The sequence below is a fragment of the Achroia grisella genome, unplaced genomic scaffold (assembly GCF_030625045.1).
Source record: "Achroia grisella isolate CSIRO2021 unplaced genomic scaffold, CSIRO_AGI_Agris_v1 utg512, whole genome shotgun sequence".
Lineage (NCBI taxonomy): Eukaryota > Metazoa > Arthropoda > Insecta > Lepidoptera > Pyralidae > Achroia > Achroia grisella.
Genome location: NW_026712906.1, coordinates 1518756 through 1539600, shown reverse-complemented (window position 1 = coordinate 1539600; position 20845 = coordinate 1518756). Strand labels below are relative to the sequence as shown.

Genomic DNA, 20845 nt, shown 5'->3' with positions numbered 1-20845 from the left:
TTTTGGAGCACTAAGGACTGTTACTAATATCAAGAGTTCAAAATAAGCGGTAATCTTAATGACAATTTCTTTTATCGACTTATTTTTGTAACACTTTACTACCAGAGAAATGTGTTTTGTTTTTATTTTGTTTAATCGTTCGATGAATGATTTCTGTTTTTATCATTTGCGTCATTGTTATAATCTAACGCAATTACTGAGATAATGTCACTCGCTCTATTGTCTTCCGGTCGTAAATTGCGAAAGTTATACATATAAATATGCCGTAAATAAATATAATATAAGCATATAATTGGCTTTCCTTATTGCTCATAATGGTGTTCATCAATACATATTGAGTAATGTATATGAGAGAGATGGATGCATGTTCGTTTTATACAAACCCGTCGACCGCAAACAGGGATATAACTCTGATTTTATATGCTACCGATTATTATAAAGGTATTATTATTAACATCTAATCATAATATATTACAACTAAATTTTCCGTTTGTTGAGGTAAATAACATTCATAATGTGGAAGATTTAAATGCTTAGGATGTGAAATTACATTTTATTTTACTAAAATAAATATGATTAAATTAGAAATGAATAATTATTGTTAATCGGTTATTATTGTTAATAAGTTGATAGATAGTGGTTTTCTCGTAACGAAATTCTCAAAAAAATATGGTTAGTTTTCAACAGTTATTAATAGTAAAACAACAAAGAACGCACAAAATCTTCTAGAAGTATTTGTTTATACATTAACACTAATCAATTTAAATATTTATATGTCACTACTCACAATGAAATGAATATACCACGATGACCTATTAATATAATGTATAGTGATATATTTAGTATATAAATTATCTGGTTGTGAATAAAATTAGTAAATTCTGATCATGTCAATATGGGGGCGAATTCTGAAATGATATTACCACAAATTTTCTATATAAAGATGGTATAAAGCATTCTGAAGTGTGATTTTTTAAAATAAAGTAAAATTCATAATTTTAAGAGAATTTTAAGAGGTTATAAAAACGGCTACTGTCTTAAGGGTTATCCATAAATTACGTAATTTTTTTACCACTTCCCATTTCCTTGTCACATTTTTGAGATTACGAGATTACTATTAGGACGACACGTATTTTGCAATACCCTAACAACCCAGTAGACGAATTTGAAATATTATTAAGTTTTTCGTTAATAATTTAAATTGCGTGTATGAATACTTAGATATATTTTATTTTGAAATGCGAAGTCACGAAATTTATGGCCCATCGCACCCTTTGTCACACTTTGTCGACAGCTTCCTTCTGACATAATATATGATGAACGTATTAGCTATGCGATATTTATACCTGAATACTTTACTTGTATTCTGACATGTCAGTCTTCAGAATTATGTATCTGGCAAGTAGAGATCGGTCTAGAAATTTCAGAATGTGCTCTAATAACGCTGTGGCCTACTTTGAGAATTTCATACATGTAAGGATGCAAACAAGATACTTCACATGTTTTGAACTAGATTCCAAACTGTTTATGTAGTCCGTTACAAAACAACAGCTGAAGTAGTTTTATCTGCGAATCTGGTTTTCCTCATATGAAATTCTGAAACATAAGGCCACTATCCAGAAATTTTAATATAAAAATATTGTGCGTTTACTAACAGGTAGTATGAACTTTTACAAAGGTAAATTATTCAATCCATTATTAAAACGTACGCTCATATATGTAAAATGTTTTGAAAATGTAGTAATTGTATTTATTGCCTTGAAAATATTTAATATACTTGTATAATAAATATATTTAGGTCCCTACCTAAATATATTTATTATACAAGTATATTTATATATTGATTTGATTATACAATATCCCTATATTGTATAATCAAATCAAATCTAAAATAATGTATTTATGTAAAACATTTTAGCGTTTATGAACGTCAAGATTTTTATATTAATATTTATTTCCCTACCATCTACTTCATCGAAAAAAACTGGCAAGAAATTGTACTGAATTTCTGTTTTTAAAAGTTACTTTTTTATCTTTCGTTACTTATACCTATAACTAATAAAAAATCCTGTGTATGAACAACGATTGCCATGCACGTTTCAGTCATTTAAGTAATCGTTTAGTGAGTAATAGAATTTGGTTAATAAATATGATTTAACATGATTCAAATTTGTTTAAAGTTTTGAATGAATTATTAATAATTATGTTTAATCAATAGTCGTAAAATATACTAATGTTACTTTAAATGTATAATATTGTATGAGCATCGATGCCGCAGTAGATTTGCTATATAATACTCGTATTCTCATTGCCAGATTATGGAATAGCATGTCCGTGGTTCTTGTTTTCCTGTGTTGTCTCTGTTTCTGTACAATACTACTAAATTATGCTGTCATGTTGCCTTTTGTTTAATTCTTAGCTTACTTCTATTATTTCCTTTCTCTTAATTTGAATCGACATAAATTCGAACAGACATACAGAAAAACTCACTTTCGTTAATGATTATCATTTTTGTATCTTTATTAGTTTGACCGTATTATATATAGAAAGTGAATATTGATTTGTCTGCATGATTGTAAAAGTTTATTGGTACAATGAGCGCGTATTTGTAGGAAGGCGTGCGTTTAGTTAGGTGTGGTGTATGTGACGGGCGGCGGGCGGGTTTGGTTTGAGTGCGAGAGTGGTGTGATAGTGGTAACGGGCCAGGGGTCAGGACCACAATATTAGTTTCCTTGTTGTCGCAAGGGCTGCGGCGCGGCGGCGGGCGGAGCGACTCCGGCGGTGCCACACACAACCGCCCCTAATTGCGCCCTAGCGGTAATTTTACTTAATGGGTTTGTAAACCTTTACTTAAAACTACGTCCATATCAAACATCCACCAACACATGATAACATATCACACAGTATCGCAATTATCACAAACGTCTCATACATATAAATAGAATACCAATTTACAATATTACACCACTTAGAACAATACATACATACATACATACAACAATGCAAAACACAATACAAAAGATATACAAACCCTTTTTAAAATTACGTAAATTTCACTTCATCAAAATTAACGCTGCCAATTTGCACCGTAGTATGTTAATTTTATTGACTTTGCAATGTATATAGATTGCAATAATAGAACTCAAATGTCTCAGTGGTGTAAGCAACACGCTGGCAAGACCAGAGATCCGGGTTCAAGTCCCGTCTAAAGACCTGTGGCTTTAGGTCTCCTATTACTTCTCATGTTCTTATTACATTGGAAGTTAATTATTTTAAAACGCAATTTTATAAATTCGTTTCAATTGTTGACTTTTAGTACAAAGTATCTAATTATTGATTTATATAATTGAAGTGATAAAGACAGTAAATAATGTTGCATCGCCATTTGTGTGTGTGAGGGCTACATTACTGATGACGGGGCCATTTGTTGCAGGCGTGATGCAGGCGTCTAACACGGGTAGCAACAAATTGGACAAGCGGTACTCACCATGTTTCCGCGACGAGAACGGCCGCAAGCAGTCGCTGAGCGGCAAACGCAAGCGCGACGACGTGTTCAAGTGCGTATCCGCGCCACACCACCGCCACACGAGCGGTTAACACTCCTCGACACTTGTCATGTGTCCTTTATCATATTTCAGAAGCTTTGACGTACGACCGGCCGAGGCCCGACGTCGCCATTAATTCATACGATCGCAATACTTACATGACTATAGCTACCACTAACGCGTGAGTGATGCACGACCATTCACACTCTGCGAGCCTCCGATGACTTGCATCGTGGAGTCGTGGTAATAATACAATTTGATTGAAATGTAACAATATAACAGATAACACCAACTCTTTGTTTCAATTAGCTCCTAATGTAATATTAGCCGAACGTGGACCCTATTCACAGCTCTATAGCGTGCAATTTTCCTATTGCAGGTTTAAAGTTCACCGAAATGGCAATGCGGGCGAAGTGCTCAAGAGCATTGCCCACATGGACAACTCAAATAAGCAATGTAAGTTTTGCTTTCACTATTTAATTTTCTATTCACATTGCTTTGTTTTAAAGGACTTTACGACGATAGAGCATTTAAATACAAATAAATCATACTAGTCTATTACTTTACGATAAATTATCGTACACTATTACTTAATTGTAATTTCAAAGTATTATAATTCCGTATAATTGCTGTATAGAAGTGGTTTGCTTTGAACAATAATTAGTTGTACAATCGCGATTCCACGAGAACAAAACAGCTGTTTAGTGCCACTTGTGTTTAAAATTGCGTCGTTAACTCCATGTAAACGTCATTTATGTTAATAATACACGTACAGAAAGAATGACCTTTAGTTTTAATACATGTGTTAAATCAAGTATTCCGTTATATATTTCTGTATTTATGTTTAAATACAGAAATGTGTTTCTGAATATTTCTTTACAGTAAAATTTGTATAATGAAATAATATATTCATATTACTTTATCAAATTAGGTTCCTGGCTAGCTTTCAAATTGATGTACAACAGCCCATTCCTATATTGAGGCAGAAATTGTGAATCAGTCTTCAAGACTACTAGAGCTACAAACTTCTCGTTCATCTGGGAATATAGCCCCTATATTTATGGCGTATTATTTAATCCCTGTTATTGTATATAGCAAACACCTTACTTACCTGATGTACAATGGTATTTTGTTAGGTTGTTCTAACAAAACAGACCTTCTGATATGCATTTTTATCTTTGGTTTTGTCGTTACTTAGGTGTTAATTTAGCTATCAGTATTAGTGTAGTTATGTTGTTTTCTGGTCATTATATTTTGGCATATATTTGGCGTATTTTTTACACCTCATTAAGTCCGCCTTGTATACAAGTTTGTGTATAAAAGAATAAATAAATAAATATATTTATTTACTTACATTAAAATATTTGTTTACACAGATTTCTTGATGATGGAGAACATCACATCATCGTACCGACGGCCGTGTGTGCTTGACTTGAAGATGGGCACACGGCAACATGGCGATGATGCTTCCGCGGAGAAACGCAGCAAGCAGATCGCCAAGTGTGCTGCCTCCACATCGGCAACACTTGGAGTTCGATTATGTGGCATGCAGGTACTATATTCACTACTATATCTAAAGACAATCCTCTCTTTGTTTATTTGCATACAAATTTTTAATATTGAATTATGCCAAAGTAATTATGTGGAACCGTAGTCCACAAATAGTTGTGTTGTATTTCTGCACAACATATTTTAAGCTGGAAGTTTTCAAGTATAATATTATGATATCAGCCTTATTGGCCAATATCTCTTTAACCTTTGAAGGAATTTATATAATTTACAAAAAAAAGTAGGAATATGTATGTTGTGAATAGTGTAGATACGTTATCTTATACATATAGTGGATTCTTTTGGATTGAATTTTTATAAAATTTTATTGCACAAATATTGAGTACAATTAAAAGGTTGAAATTAAAACTAAGTATAAAAACAGTCCTATCCCTAATGCAAGCTCTTCCGGACAGCCTTTGAAAAGAGAGTATTTACAAAAAAAATAAGATTGTAAAATTAATATTAATAATTATTTACAAAAATATTTCCTTAATAAATTTTGCTAATTTATATTCTTTATTAAATATCGAACTAAAATTCAAGCCAGTAATAGCATTGAAAGTGAAGGTTTTAAAATTCGTTATTATTTTGCATTATTAGTGCGTTACAAATGTTTGTTAATCAAACTAGAAATTGTCGTATAACTAATGTTAGTATTGGTCTTTGTTTCTATACCACGAGAAATTTTTGGTTACAGTCATTATATGTAAAAAAACTAACATATTACCAATATATTTAGTTTTTAGCTATGAAAATGTGATTTGATTGGATGATTGCCTGATTTTATAATAGAATATTATTTTTGAATAATGTTATAATAATATTGATGTCCGTGGGATATTCTGGACAAATAAATAGTATTGTTTGTTTTTGCTGTGAGTAAGGTTAAGGTAATCGTGGAAAACGATCACGGTCGGTATGTCGCCTGTGTTAGTTCTAAGTATTGTAGCTGTAGACGTCCTAAAGTTATTTTGTATTTTATTTTATATATATTAAACTTTCCATATATTTCTTTAAAAGTAGCGGGCGAAAACTGTAGGTATATTATTATTGTTTGTGGCAATATATAGTATAGTAGTATATATCCACGCTAGGTTTAATATGCGGTAGACAAAAAGAATCAAGTACCAAAAGCATCTTTGTAGAAGATTATAAACATGATATGGAATAACAGATCGTTTTAGTAGGCTTGACACAATACATTTTAGCAAGTCTCATATCCGTTTGTAGTGAGAAAGAAACATGTAAATACCGTTGTCCTCGATTGTGTTCTCGAGTGAAACGAAATGAAAGTAGTACAGCAGGATCAATGGCATAAATATGTATGTTCGTTAATGATAATACAAGTAGATATGTTGTCGAGACTCTGTACCTATATAAATAAATAAAATAGTTCTTGTTAGTTTTTGTCATTTCTACCAATATTTTTTGTGAATAAAAAATAGGGTGGCTCTCAACTTCGTTTTTAGTTAGCTTTTTCATTTTCTCTGACTCCTAAGAACCAGAACAAGGTAACCAATAGTCAGTAAGTCATTCCCAAAAATAGGGCTATGAAATACTATAATGACTTGTCAAATCTGATCAGTAGTAGATAGTTTCAGAGATAAATACTTTAAGCAATAAAACTCTTCTGCTTTTTTTTTATAATATTATAAATTTCTGTTTTTGTTTGAGAAATATTATATTGTTTTAGTGGGTCGCCTAATGGTCGAAATTCGATAATAATTATTTTCACATTCGTGCTCGTATGTCAAATACATGGTAGTCTGTATAAGTTTTTTTTATTAACTTATTATGGATAATTAAAAAATAGCATATAGTATATAAAATAGTATTCTGCAGTTTTTCTATACATATACCCCTAAAGCTTTTGCTTCATGTATAAAATATATATTACTAGCTGTCCCGGCAAACGTTGTTTTGCCATATAAATTAATAACGCTATAAAAAAATAGGGGTTGATGATAGAAGGGTGAAAATTTAGGATTGTATGTATTTTTGTATGTTGTATCATAAAAAAATAGAAACTAAAAATTTTGTCTAAAAAATAAAAAAAAAATGTAGGGGTGGACTGGATGAATAATAGATGATTCTTAGATCTACTCAATACGCTCACAAAGTTTCATGAGAATCGGTCAACCCGTTTCGGAGGAGTATGGGAACGAAAACTGTGACACGAGAATTTTATATATAAGATAATAGTAATGTTGTTGTGCGACAGGTGTACGTGCCGGAGACGAGCGCGTGCGTACGCCGCGACAAGTACTGGGGCCGGTCGCTAACCGAGGGCGGCCTACGCGACGCGTTGCGCGACTTCTTCGGGCTACGCGCGCGTGTCGTGCGGCGAGTGCTGCGAGACCTAGACGCGCTGCGACGCGCTATCGCCAAGCAGACTAGCTACAGATTCTATTCCTGGTCAGTACTTGAAGATTTCAGTAGTGTAGCAATGTTAAATACAATTGTAGCAGGTTCAAACCCCGTATAAAATATGATTTGTTTATTTAAACTTTTAATAATATAAATCCATAAAATTTGAAGAGATTGGGCTCTATACATTGTAAGGTTAGCTATATATATAAAGTTATATTATACGCTTTATTTATCTTCTTGTAACACAGAAACTTAGGTGTGATTTTAAGATGTATATAATTTATTAATTTAGTACAGGCAGGAATCTCTACTTTTAGTTTTAAATAGCGATGTTGAGTAACCGCCGGTCCATGGAAATAAAGTATTAAAGTAATAAGGTAAAAAAAATTTTTACAGTAATTCCTTATTTAGGCTTAATACATCGCTTAGGCCATTCTTTAGTTGCTTAACTGCATTCGTGAGTAATCCTGTTGTTGTAATATACTTTATTCTGTGCCTTTTCTACTTTTAACATTATTGCACCATTATCGAAATTTACGTTCTATTCTTACTTTTCTGTTACAGCTCATTATTAATAGTCTACGAGGGTGACGTCGAAAGCGAATCGACGGCGGACGAAGCTACAGGCAACGAGTACGACGCGGACGCGTCCAGCAGCTCGACAGACCTGGCGCCGTCCCCGGGTCACTTCGACATGTCCACCCTACATGACGAGATCTCATCTGACTCGCACGGCACTCGCGAGCCGTTCCAACCGCATTCGGAGGAGACAATGGGCGGCTACGAGGAGGGCGAGGTGGCCTCGCACTCGCCACGCCGGCAGCCGCCCAGCCCGGACTCCACCGACAGCTGGATGGCGTACTCGTCGACCAGCAGCGAGTCGTGGCGCGGCGAGGCCGAGGCAGAGGCGGAAGCGGAGGCGAGCGGCAAGCGCGCGCGGACCAAGTCGCAGGCGGCGGCGGGCGCGTGGAGCGCCCCGCGAGCGGCGCCCCCGCCGCCGGCGGAGCGCGTCGACATCCGCATGATCGACTTCGCGCACACGGCGTACGCGGGCGCCGCGGCCGAGTCGCCGCTCGCCACCGCCACGCCGCACCACGGGCCCGACTGCGGCTTCCTCACCGGCATCGACAGCCTCAAGCGGCTGCTCACCGAGATCTTGCCGCCGCAGCCCTACAGTTAATGAGACTATCTCGCGAGCCGCGGCCGCGCGGATGATTCGTAGAAAAAATATCAAAATTGTGGCAACTTCCAGGAGAGAGGGCGACGCGTCTCGTTCGCCGAGGTCGACGAGGTCGGCCGGGTCGCCGCCTGTGGAGTTTGCGAAAGTACGTTTGTAGCTCGCCGACGATGTTTCGATGTTGTTGAATTGCTATTCTCATAAAAAATATATACTGTTCGACTGATGTATCTGTTAAATATAAGAAATTAAATATGGTACTGTGTATTTACATAAAAAGGACACAGGGTATTATTATTTTGTACAGTTCGAGCCGGCTCCGCGCTCTAGTGTAGTAAACGCTTCATTTCTTTTTATGTAATTGCATTGTAATTGTCGCACTTAGTGAATGTTGGCGGTACAAACTACGTTAATATTAAATTTATATAATTTTCAAGTGGGACCCAGTAGGTATTTTAAACTTGTATTTTTAAGTATTACTATTAAGTTGTTCCAAATGCAGACATGCTTTTGATTTGATCCTCGCTTCTTGACTTCTTAAGTATGGTGGTTCGCTTTAATTTGCATCGTGATAATGTGTAATTATCAAATTGACATTCCCTGTCATTGCTAGTATAATTTGATTTTCATTTACGCCATTAATTAGATCTAATTATGTATTGCCCGCATTGTTTTGCCATCCAGTGTTCCATTATTTTGTTTGCATTTAGTTCCCACATATTTAAATTGTAGTGCTACCACTATATGTATATATCGCACTCCACGCCGCCATATTATATTTCAAATCATAAAGTTACTTATAGAGCCCAGACAGTGAAGCCAAATAATATTAGATTAGAACAGGTAACACTGCTTTTTTCAATTGTAAGACAAAAATTAGATGTGAAATATTGTATGTACTACAACATATAAAAATAGGATTTAATGACATTCAAACAGGTGTTTGTGAACAAACGTAATATATGTAAGTTATTGCTTTGTTATCTGATCAAGGTATACCTTTAGAGAGACGAGTGTGTAGTATGAGTATTCATATAATAAAACACTCGTTTGACAAAAAGATTAATTATAATTTTGCTAACAGTATTATGAATGTCTGTGAGAATGTTAAGTGTCACTCTGTTTTGAAGAGTACTCTGAAATAATTGTTGTAAAGGTGCTGTCAGTAATATACGTTTGCACTGCTTTATTTCTAAATCAAACATATATTAGTATTTAAATATGCAGAACACTCACTGTATTCGAAAATTTTGATCAAAAATACTACTAGATGTCCAGCCTAAGTTTCAGAAATGGTAATAATTATCGCATCTCTTGAACAATATATTCTCATTGATTTTGTTTGCTTAATTTCATGGAAATCATTAGTTTTATCAATCGTTCTTCATATAGAGAGACGATGCCGGGTTTAGGTTTTGTTTCAGTTTATGAAACACTGTCTAGTTGGTATTATTGAACAAAATGTGAAGCCCTATTTGCTATTAGTTAATAAATAGCTGTTTTTTTTTCTTTTTGGATATTGCTAATTGCAATCTGTTTTTTATACAATAAAATCTAAACTGGTTGGTTCTTAAATAGTTGAACTAATAAAATTTAGTGCAAACGTAAAATTATGCGCATGATTCAGTGAATGTATGATTTGGCCACTAGTGTTAGCCAAAATTCCTTCGTGCTGCATTCGTCAGTGTGTGTCCTTTTACTTTTATAATAGTGGGATAAATTTATGAAAAGTACCTGGTTTAGTTAGAATGCTAGGTTGTATTTCAAGTTATCATTTATGTCTGTTATTTTAAATAACTTTATGAGACACTTATTTTGTTTAATAAATTTTAGGTATTGATATTTTTTGTTTTATTGGTTACTTCAGGAATCCCGCAATATATTATTATATGTTACAGCCTACATAATCGTAGTTTCTTTTATAAAGTGGTTTAAAGTAGACATTCATGTCCAATACAAAATAAAAGACAAAAATAAAGCTAATCGCAATAGATGGTTCAGGTTCATAATACCTAATTGTTATTTGCTCAATGGATATCAATATCCGATTTCATCAATGAAATCGGAAGTAAAGTGTGGGTTTGTTCCTCTGGTATATACTTACTTTTTCTTTTTTTTTTTATTTATCCTTATGGGAGTCTAAGCCCATACAGCCGTTGTCTTTGCTACTTAGTGGGTACTGGGTATGCTAAATGATATGTTGTTTTCAGCATGACATAAGAACTACAAATTATTACTTCTTAAATCTGCAGTTAAATTGACAAAAGTACAGTTTCTAAAATATACAGACGAAATTTAATGTTTCGTCTTTTTCAAGTCTTGTAATTAATTTCATCATATTTCATACAAACATGAAATCTGTACGCTATATGTATAGGAATAAAAAATTATAAAAAGTGACAAAATTATTAAAACTATAAAATAGAAAAGAATTAAAACTATGGTTCGTTCATAAAAAAAAATACGGGTTTATTAAGTCATGATTCCCGCCAATTATCGTAAATGCTTTGCGAACAGTATTGTGTAAAAATGGCAGAAAATAACGACGTTCAAGCGTTGGAAAAAATTTCAACACAAGTTAATGAAACCCAAATAAAAATTACTCTTTCGAGTCACTGTATTAAAGGTAAAAATATTAGTAACGTTTGTTTAAATTTGGTTTATATTATTATTATTATTATAATTTTATTCAGTAAGTATATACTTACCATACACATATACAGTATGAAATTTCTCAATGAAAGTAATATTATAACGTTGCTGATCTTAAAATAGGTATTTTAAAATTAAAAAGGCAACTTTATTTATATTTTTAAACATATGAATTTGAAATGAGCTCATAAGCTCCTAATTATGCATTGTTAAAATTAGCAACTTGTCCAGATCTACCAAAGTGTAGCAAAACAAATAATCAGAAATGTTTGATACCGAGAATACCGGCTAAAAGGTAGCGGGGGTTTTCGATATATGGGTGATAGTGGAATTATCATCAGCCTGTTGCGCATGCTGCCAGGGAACCACGGTAAATTAATTAGGAATTACACGTTAGTAGATAGACAACACAGGGAGCGTTGTGACGTAGGTATTGTTTATTATTATTTAGGTATTGTCATTTACATGTTTTAGCTCAAGCATTTTTATTTAACAAATTAAAAAAACAATCGGAAAGACAAAAAGAAATTTGCATTATCATAAGTAATAGTAATCAGAAGTTAGAAGCTGAAATAAAACAAGCTGAACAGGAGATAAACAGGTATTCAATACATATTTATATAATTGAATGAAAAATAAAAAAAAAATATCAAAAATTCCAGTGCATATTATTTCCTGGTGGTAATTCGTGACCCTTGCCACTTGTGTTTGTATTGAAATTTGTTCAGCTGTTAAGTATGGCAAACAAATATCGTAACATCTTTACAAACTTTCACATTTACCTTACCTTATAAGTTGTAAGTAGGACAGCGATCATACTTCGTTTGATAATGCTAAACTACACAATGCAAGTCCAAAATCAGTATTCTATTTAATATAGGTGTATGATAGTGACAATGACGGTAAGTTTTAGTTATAATTGTTTCTCTTCTGTTGTGTTTAATTTCTCATTGTATATGTACATTGATATATTTTCCTACTTTCATAAGTTTTAATTATTTCATATGTTTCTTGGATGAATGACGGTAACGTAGTAACGGTTGGCATCTGTTTTACTGTTAGTGGGTAGTCTGACCATAGAATTTCATTACACCTAGTAACTAGTTTTAGGACATAATATAAAATGTAAATGTAATATTAGTAATATTATTACTATAGGTAGAGTTCTTCAAGTGTTGCAATTTTTTCTATTAAATAATATAAAAATAATTAATTTATGCTTACTCAGATAAACTAAATATGTTTGTGTACCAACGAGAATAACAAACAAGCTTGTGAGCCACGAGATGGAAATGGCCATTCTCGTAAAATAAACATGTGGTGATGGTCACGACAATCGATTACCTACTGATTAATGACACTTCAATGATTACTTACATAGTTCTTTTGCGGAATATATTATGAGTGTGTATTACTGAGTGCGTGTATTACTTAAATCTGGTATATTGTACTGACTAGTTCAATACATGACTTCATTGCTGAAACCAATATTGTTTCAAAGCAATATCGTAGATACAATGTCGCTGTGAAGTTGCAAACAAGCCCAATTACCGAGGGCGCTATAAGGTCAAACGTAATTTGATTGCAAAACAGATTCTCTCCTTCCTGGTTACCTTCCAGCAAGGTAACCTTTCATGGGAGTGTAGTAGATCACTATGTACGTGCTCTTAAGTTCTCAATGTCCACTTTTTAAGAATTTTTGTTAACTATTTAAATCAAATAAAAACCGCTAAATATTGAAGAATTCAAATGAGTAGCTGTAGCTGAGCATGTTTCTTCAATTAATCAGAAAAACGTACTGATTTTAATTAAAAATAATTATTGCAGCTTAATAATTGCCAATGAAACTATTAAATCTGCTAATATTGAGTTAAAAAAGGAGTGTCTATTAGCACAAGAGAGAAAATGCGAAATTCATGAAAGAGTAACACAGGGTCAAGAAAAGTACGAAAATCTTTGGTTAGAATGTAAAAGCAGATATGAGAGTATACCTAGAATACAGAAATTAGTTCAATCTACAAATAAGGTTCAAGTAATGAAAGAAAGTATAATAGCTTTAGAAAGTGAAATTAAAAGTTTAGTTAACCAAATATTAGAGAAGAAAATATGTTTGCTTAGCTTAGATCAATCTCGCGTAATTGCATTCGCTAAGTTTTTTGTTAATGAAGGTGCACAATATAAAAAGGAAATAAAAGCAAAATCTGCAGAAATTGTGATATTAGAGCAAGAAATAAATAAGACACTTAAAGAGCAGGAGTGTAGAGCAAATGAAGATAATATACTAAATACAGTTAAGGATGAGGTGCGCCCAACTGTAGATCAATCCGATAAGAAGTTTAAAGAACATGATGACGATTGGCCAATTTTGAACAGTATACATGAAACATTACGAGTATTTATTACTTATTATAAATACTTTTATGCCTTTAGTTTTTAATTATTTAATTAATATATTCTTTACTTTTTTACTATAGTTGCCGAAACTACAGCTACTCAGCACTGAATTTGATGATTTAAGTTCTAAATTAGATCAGGTAAATATATTAATATCTATTAATGTCTTAATAGTGAACTGTATTTCTATTATTTTATACATATCTTATTTTAAGATAAAAATTAAGAAAACGGAATTAATACAATCTACTAGTTCAAAAAGGACATACTCCATAACGAATGAGTCGGAAGCAACTATGAAGAGACCAAAGAAAGAGGAGACCAGTTTATTTTACTACTTTAACAAACCCATTAGCACTGAAGATAAGGTCATGTACCTAAATTATGATAGTAGCAAAGATAATTTTTCGAAAAAGAAATTAATAAATATTTTGGAAGATATAAAAATTGACAAAAACGATACGTATAAAATAATATCTAAAGTAAAACGAGATTCACTCAAAGATGTTATTACAATTGGAACAGATATTGTGAAGGATGGTGTAGAAGTTACTGAGGAAAAGGTTAGTTTATAAGGTATAAGTAGATACATAATAAAATTTACTTATATATAAAGGTCCAATACTAGTTCTTAGTGTATTTTAGCAGCAAGTACAAGAAAGCGAGCAGATAGAAGAGATAGATTTAACAAATACCAATATAAGGAAGCCAACCGAAAGTATTATTATACCACCAACACAATTCTTGGATTTGTCGCAGGCTACTTGTGTAAGTAGTATTAAATTGTACATGAGTATTATAACAGGAGTTCATTTATCACTATCAGTGTCATTTGCCATTTTAGGAAACCCTTTGTAGTTCCTTCCAACAACCAGTGGAAGTAGTGGTACATTTATCTTTACCTGACAAAACAAATTATATAATGAAGGTATTTATACGTACAAGGCTATTTTATAAACCGCGGTACGATTTAAATAATTCTAATCAATCAGGGGAGAAATGGGATTGTTAGTAATATAGACTAATGAACGTATTGCTACCAATGTACCATGTCAGGTTGACCTCCACGCGATCCCCCCTGAAAATCATGTGACAAGTTCCAGGTGAATTTATCGTCATGGGCCAACTGACCTGATCTTATGCTCATCTTAGCATCCTCCACTGTTGCCCTTCAAGCGTATGCAATTAGCACATACAGTATTTCATATTGAATAATTTTAAAATATATATCATATACACATATAATACAAAAATGTATAATCTAGGTTGCATTTATGACAGTTGAGCTTAGATAATTAAATTATGTGATATTCTTCCTTTAATTTAAATCAAAGTAAGTTTAAGATTTTAATTTAATTTCTGATTAGAACTCTCAAGAAAGCACTACTAAGAAAAAGGTATCCTTCGATTTACCAATTCCGGAAGAAAATATTACTCTAATACATGGAGACGATAATGACGAAGTGATTGCTATTGATCAAAGCATAAACAGTGAGTTGAATGCCAGTCACGTTAGTGCTGAGAGTTACACGAAACTTAAAGACATGATGTTGAAGAAACACAATTTGGATTTATCACCACAATTTGTTTATGCAAAAAACACTGTTTTGCAAACGGTATCTACTTTTTATGTAATTAAATGCAATGCATTTAATAATCAATTAATAAATGATCACATATTTAATATTATAGAGAAATGAAGACAAAGTAATTACTTCCAAATTCTTTCAACACAGTAACATAGTCTCAGATATTGATTTAAATGAAAATGACATACAAAAAGTAGTGGAAGTTGAAGAAACACATGAAAATATTAAAGAAACAGATCATGTTATTAAAAATCAAAGTGCCGATTTAAATGAAGGCAATTTGGTTGCTATGCAAGAAGTAAGTTGAACTAAATATTTGTTATGTCTGTTCTTATTAATTGTAGTAGAAGACAAAGGCAGTACCTATCCCAAAATGTTCAATTTGTAAGATTAGTAATGGTTTGAGTCTAGTTTATTGCCAATTCTTTTATACTAAGCCCTTTAATGGACTGGACAACAGTATCTTTTTACTAGTATTATTATTTTAACTTATTATACATATATTTCAGAATAACATAGTGAAAATAGATAAAACTCTAACGGGATTACTATTCAGTCATGGAACTCAGGGAATTCCCGATTCTTTGAATGTATCTATAAGTACAACAGGTTTTGAAGAAGGGGAAGATTTTCCACATTGTATTGGTATTTTATACATGTCAAAAATAATTCATTATATTAGTTTTATGTCGATTTATTCATAGCCTTTGTTAGTTTGATGAAATTGTATCTATACTTTATTTGTAATTCTGCTACTATCTATGTGACCTGTTATATAATTTGAACCTTACACGAGTATGCTCATGAATTGATCAAGTACTGGTGGGACTAGTTATTCACAGAATTCACAGCCACTGTAAAGACGAGATGTTTTTACTTTTAAATAAGATAGAAATAATATAGGAGATATCATGATTTTTTAAAAGTAATTTATGTGGCCATTTTTATATTTTAATATGTTACAGATTCCAGTTTGCTTTTATCTCCTAAGGCTAACATTGTTCCTGGAAGTGAGAATGTTGAAGTTTTATCTCAAGAAGTTCCTAATTTCCTTTCAGGTTCATTATTTACAATTAACAAAAGAATTAAAATTAGTTCTTTATTTTTATGGCAATTGGTGTGTACTGTTTAACAATAATATTTATTTCTAACAGGCCTTAGAAAATCAGCATTTTCCTTTTTCGGAAGTTCCAGTAACACAGAAACAAACAACCAACCTCTAGGTATACAGAATCAACAAAATAATAATTTTAGTTTCAATTTTGGTGATGACGAAAAGAAAAATAGGGGTGGATTATTTAGTATGTTTCATTAGATTTTGACTTTCTTTAATTATCATATTAACTTTTTTTTCACATATTATTCATAATTATTTAAATAGTTACATCCTTGGAATACTTTTTAAAATTAAAGATTATATTAATACCACTGTTTTAATAAATATACAAAAGTTTTATGACAGTAGTTACCTTACATTTAGTATAAATTTATTGATGTAGTTGACAAGCTCTTACAGCTATTAATTGCAACAGTATAAATAATGGTGCAAACACTTCACTATATTCAATGGCAGAATCACCTTGGAGCTTTCTACACAAAAGGAATTTAAAAACAAATGTTAAACCTAGGAATATTGCACTCCAAGAAGCTCTGTATAATGATGCTTTGTAAGAGTTCTCTAAATTCATTCTTATACACACAATACAACAGAAGTATGCATTCATTGCATCACTTACAAATAATGGGGCAAATATTGTCCACCATGCACTATTTACAAGACCATCTATTTTCAATGTCAACAGAACAGAAAAAATAGTTATGGTAATTAAGTTTATCCAGATTTCAAAAACAGTGAGTCCAATCCACTGCACTATTTCATTCAGTGTGAAAAACATTTTGTTTTACTGGTTCGCGCCAAGCATTGCAGTTCTAAACACTCTTATGTGAACTGATGATGTATGCCTGACCTGTGTTCCAAAGTCGAAATCGTCAGTCAAAGGCTCCAAATCATCTACAAAAAGGTTAAAGTTTTTAATTATATTATCTACTGTTACAAAGGATGTACCTTGTATTAAATATTGTAATGCTTATTTATTCCTATATAAGAATGAAAATAATAAGCTACACTGCTATGAGTCCATTCAAGGAGTAAGTATATAAGTGTTATAGACATGTAAAAACAATGAAAGAGATATAGAAAGTTGATACTAATTACTAGCATAAAAAAGAATTATTAACATAGAGTTAACTGTTTATCATCCGAGGCAAAGTAGAGTACAGGGATATTATACATATAGTCAGTATATTTAAATTATTTACAAAATATTATAGAAAAAGGCAAGGTAATGAGACATTTTGTATTCTGAGCAATCTGGATGAGGTACTTATCCACATAATAGTTTTGCAGTATAGTATAATCATATAAAAAAGACTCTTGCAACAACAAGAATAATGGTACCTGTTAAATTAATTTTAACATGATAACAGTATATAGCATATCTTCATATTGAAGATGGGATAGGCACATGTATTATCAACTGCTTCTGACCACACCAACTGAGTATCTGAACACTAGACAGATACTACACTATTATATAGAATATATTTGCACTAATTATGAATATGTTTGTATAGTCAAAAATAAACAGGTAGGATTGCTATAATACGTACCAACTAAGTCTACTGTGCCTGTGTTAACTTCTATTTGACAAGTACCAGAAAACAATATTTCAAGCTGCAAAGCTAGGTTACAGCACCGTTGAATGGCAGCTCCTAAACCGTGGAGTATTATTTCCTTTTCACCTTTAGTAAGAAGATCACAACACTTGTCCAATTGCGCCTAAAAGAAATAAATTCAATGAATGGATAAATCACAAAATATGTACAGGTGTTCTGATATTACTTACCTTAAAATTTGTTTTCTTCGTAATAAAGATCACGTTGTTCCCATCAATTGGTCGAAGCGGTAGCCTCTTTTTAACAGCATAATTTTTGTTTGGAAAACGTTTGTGTTTTTTCTTGGAATCCTCTTTCTTTTGTGAATTGTTTTCTTCTGCCATATTTTATTATTTTTCTAAAATTAAGTTTGCTGTAACCTACCGCATTTGACACTTTGACAGTGACATAGTATTAAGTGACATGAAATTCACTTCAATGTCATATTAACAGTGTGGTAAATTAAAAAACGTATCAACATCATTCTGTGAACATAGTAATAATAAAACGTAAACGTATAAAACTTAAATATTTTAATTAATAGGAGACACGTGGTGTTTCCACTGTGTTTAACTACAATATACCAAGTTTTACTAATAATTATGAATTTGTGCAATCATATATTTAATATTGTCAGGATTATATTGATTATATTGACTTCCCTAACATTGATTACTTTATTTCATTGGCGTTAATGAATTATGATTTTTGATGAACACATCGTTGACATCGTTATACACCTGATTTGAATTCCTCCTACCTGCTAATATAACTCAGTCATTCAACAAAGAACCTCTAGGTGACCTTACTTTATTTAATTAAGATTAGTAGATAGTTATTGTCCGATACAACTTATTTATTACCGAATTATACGCATATGACAATTTTTTAGTCATATAAGCGCCTTAAATTCGGATATTTTTAAATTTTTATATAATTTATTTATTTATCCGTTTGTAATAGAGGCGACTAGTGGAGAGAATATATTATGTATCCAAATTTTATATTGTCCATTGTACGACATGCAGCTAAAGAGCTATTTAGGTTTCATATATCATTACACTTGACACGTGTCAGTTCAGTTATATATACCTACGTATTTTTATTGGTTTTACTGAATATGTAATATAAACAAATAATTATTAAATGGTACCCATAATTTTTTAAACGGGCGTGTAAATTTCAGTTTCTTTAATACAGATATTAGGATTACGAAATGGGCTGTGTATGTTGTTCTCTGAGTTCCTTCATTTCTGTTGTTCTAGACGCTCTGGAAAGGTATTACCTACTAGTAGCATTGGTTCTAATAGAAAAAAATATATAATGTAATTAGACTGTAGAGCGAGCTTGCGACATGATAGAATTTAGTAAACGTCGCCTATATACTCGTACATAAACAGCACCACGGACATCGTTATGTGATACTCAACTCAGTATACACACATTTTGCCATTTCTGAGTATGGTGACATGCCTTCGTATCCAATAAAACACAAACAACTGTACTATCACGACTATTATCTCAGGTGGAGTAGTATCAGAGGCATTTCCATATTTTGTTGTGTATATTTTGAATTCAACATGGCAGGGCACCAGTGAAGGATGACAAGATATGCATGAGTCAGTAATTTATCATGATGGCTTCATGAGGGAAGGTGGAGATCAACCTGACCAATGGGATCCACATTACTAACAATCGCCTTCCCACTGCTAGCTATGAGTTTTTTTTTAAGTATGATATTGGAATGGTGCGGCCGTCTGCGCTAACGGTTTACGCTGGCGGGACACCAGTGGAGGATGATAAGATGAGCATGAGGTCAGGTCAGTTAGCCCATCGTGACAAATTCACTAAGAATTTATCAAGGTGGTTTCCAGGGGGAACCGCATGGAGGTCAACCTGACATGGTACATTGCTAGCAATATGATCAGTTCACATAACTAACACTATCAATCCCCTTTCCCCCCTAAGCAACAATCTCCTTCCTCCATCGGTGTTCCGTTTAATGGAGAGTCAATCTTTCGAATCTTTTAGATTTAATCGGGCTATTAAACTACTATGCCACGTCGCTCTCAGATCCTCCGTATCGTAAAATTTCATTAAATATTATATCAATTTTGAAGTAATATAGACTAATACTTGATATTTTTTAGAATATCCCTATGTACCGTATGTGCAATGCTGACATGTTGTCTGCTGTTCACAATTATATCGGTTATGGTGCTTGGTATTGGAATTGGTTATCATTATTGTTTTGTCTCAAATTCAGTGGATGCTATGGGTAAGTCGATGTGTGTGTGATTAAATATATAATATACATAGAAAACATCTAGATTAGTATAATATACAAACAATCCTACTCAAGAATACAAAAGTTTGCACCGTGCTAGGTGTCGAAACCGCGACCATCTTAAGTATCACGGTGTGATAAACCGCTAGAACATCGAGGCCGTCATATGCACTTTGCAAAAATTATACAGTCGTTATTGTATTTATGTATTTTTTTAGCAAAGGCTGCCAAATCAGCAGGCGCTCTGCGTTCAGGCCAAGAAACGGTGACCACAGGTAATGTGATGCGGTCGGTGGACAAAGCATTCAGGCGGGGATTCGCACATAAAATTGCACGCCGAGAAGCAGACACGCCGGTGGATATCAAACATTTAAATTACACAAGTATTATCTATCGAAACATTTTGTCTTTCAACATAACAAATATTACAAGTTCTTGATTAATTCATATGCATGCTTTAAATATAAGTTAAACTTTTGAATATGAATTAAACACGTTACATATCTAAAATTGTTTAATTAAAATAAAACAAAGGTCTATCACAGATAACATAATATGTTATATG

The 20845-nt window shown here is 32.7% G+C and overlaps 5 protein-coding genes across 7 annotated transcripts in view; 3 read left to right on the top strand and 2 right to left on the bottom strand.

The window, feature by feature from the left end:
* LOC131846755 (inositol hexakisphosphate kinase 2) overlaps window positions 1-8826 on the top strand; it is a 58499-nt gene extending 49673 nt beyond the window's left edge. For all 3 annotated transcript variants that reach the window (XM_059196144.1, XM_059196141.1, XM_059196143.1), the window contains exons 4-8: window positions 3434-3557; window positions 3925-4001; window positions 4922-5097; window positions 7318-7511; window positions 8031-8826. In XM_059196144.1, the coding sequence (XP_059052127.1) occupies window positions 3434-3557; window positions 3925-4001; window positions 4922-5097; window positions 7318-7511; window positions 8031-8646 (1187 nt within the window). In that variant the 3' untranslated portion in view covers window positions 8647-8826. The remainder of the gene's footprint in view (window positions 1-3433; window positions 3558-3924; window positions 4002-4921; window positions 5098-7317; window positions 7512-8030) is intronic.
* Window positions 8827-11172: 2346 nt separating this feature from the next.
* LOC131846844 (uncharacterized) lies at window positions 11173-16636 on the top strand. The gene is made up of 12 exons (XM_059196263.1): window positions 11173-11269; window positions 11515-11590; window positions 11726-11896; window positions 13123-13687; window positions 13770-13829; window positions 13905-14252; window positions 14335-14457; window positions 15057-15305; window positions 15382-15576; window positions 15788-15923; window positions 16244-16336; window positions 16433-16636. The coding sequence occupies exons 1-12, from the start codon at window positions 11173-11175 to the stop codon at window positions 16591-16593; spliced, it is 2274 nt and encodes a 757-aa protein (XP_059052246.1). The 3' UTR covers window positions 16594-16636.
* Window positions 16637-16663: 27 nt separating this feature from the next.
* LOC131846802 (transmembrane protein 203) lies at window positions 16664-17173 on the bottom strand. The gene has a single exon (XM_059196209.1). The coding sequence runs from the start codon at window positions 17171-17173 to the stop codon at window positions 16766-16768; it is 408 nt and encodes a 135-aa protein (XP_059052192.1). The 3' UTR covers window positions 16664-16765.
* Window positions 17174-17179: 6 nt separating this feature from the next.
* Window positions 17180-18383, bottom strand: LOC131846801 (ribonuclease P protein subunit p20). Its single transcript, XM_059196208.1, has 3 exons — window positions 18185-18383; window positions 17949-18117; window positions 17180-17289 (listed from the first exon to the last, which is right to left on the bottom strand). The coding sequence occupies exons 1-3, from the start codon at window positions 18335-18337 to the stop codon at window positions 17180-17182; spliced, it is 432 nt and encodes a 143-aa protein (XP_059052191.1). The 5' UTR covers window positions 18338-18383.
* Window positions 18384-19094: 711 nt separating this feature from the next.
* On the top strand, window positions 19095-20766 carry LOC131846860 (uncharacterized). Its single transcript, XM_059196276.1, has 3 exons — window positions 19095-19271; window positions 20144-20271; window positions 20499-20766. The coding sequence occupies exons 1-3, from the start codon at window positions 19210-19212 to the stop codon at window positions 20717-20719; spliced, it is 411 nt and encodes a 136-aa protein (XP_059052259.1). The 5' UTR covers window positions 19095-19209; the 3' UTR covers window positions 20720-20766.
* The last annotated feature ends 79 nt before the right edge of the window (window positions 20767-20845 follow it).

Coding starts and splice junctions, on each gene's coding strand:
- LOC131846860 (XM_059196276.1), top strand. CDS start 19,210: ATGGGCTGTGTATGTTGTTCTCTGAGTTCCTTCATTTCTGTTGTTCTA. Junction 19,272..20,143: donor GTTCTAGACGCTCTGGAAAG/GTATTACCTACT, acceptor GATATTTTTTAG/AATATCCCTATGTACCGTAT. Junction 20,272..20,498: donor AAATTCAGTGGATGCTATGG/GTAAGTCGATGT, acceptor GTATTTTTTTAG/CAAAGGCTGCCAAATCAGCA.
- LOC131846802 (XM_059196209.1), bottom strand. CDS start 17,173: ATGTTTTTCACACTGAATGAAATAGTGCAGTGGATTGGACTCACTGTT.
- LOC131846801 (XM_059196208.1), bottom strand. CDS start 18,337: ATGGCAGAAGAAAACAATTCACAAAAGAAAGAGGATTCCAAGAAAAAA. Junction 18,118..18,184: donor CGAAGAAAACAAATTTTAAG/GTAAGTAATATC, acceptor TATTTCTTTTAG/GCGCAATTGGACAAGTGTTG. Junction 17,290..17,948: donor AGGCACAGTAGACTTAGTTG/GTACGTATTATA, acceptor ACCTTTTTGTAG/ATGATTTGGAGCCTTTGACT.
- LOC131846844 (XM_059196263.1), top strand. CDS start 11,173: ATGGCAGAAAATAACGACGTTCAAGCGTTGGAAAAAATTTCAACACAA. Junction 11,897..13,122: donor GCTGAACAGGAGATAAACAG/GTATTCAATACA, acceptor TAATTATTGCAG/CTTAATAATTGCCAATGAAA. Junction 14,253..14,334: donor TAGAAGTTACTGAGGAAAAG/GTTAGTTTATAA, acceptor AGTGTATTTTAG/CAGCAAGTACAAGAAAGCGA.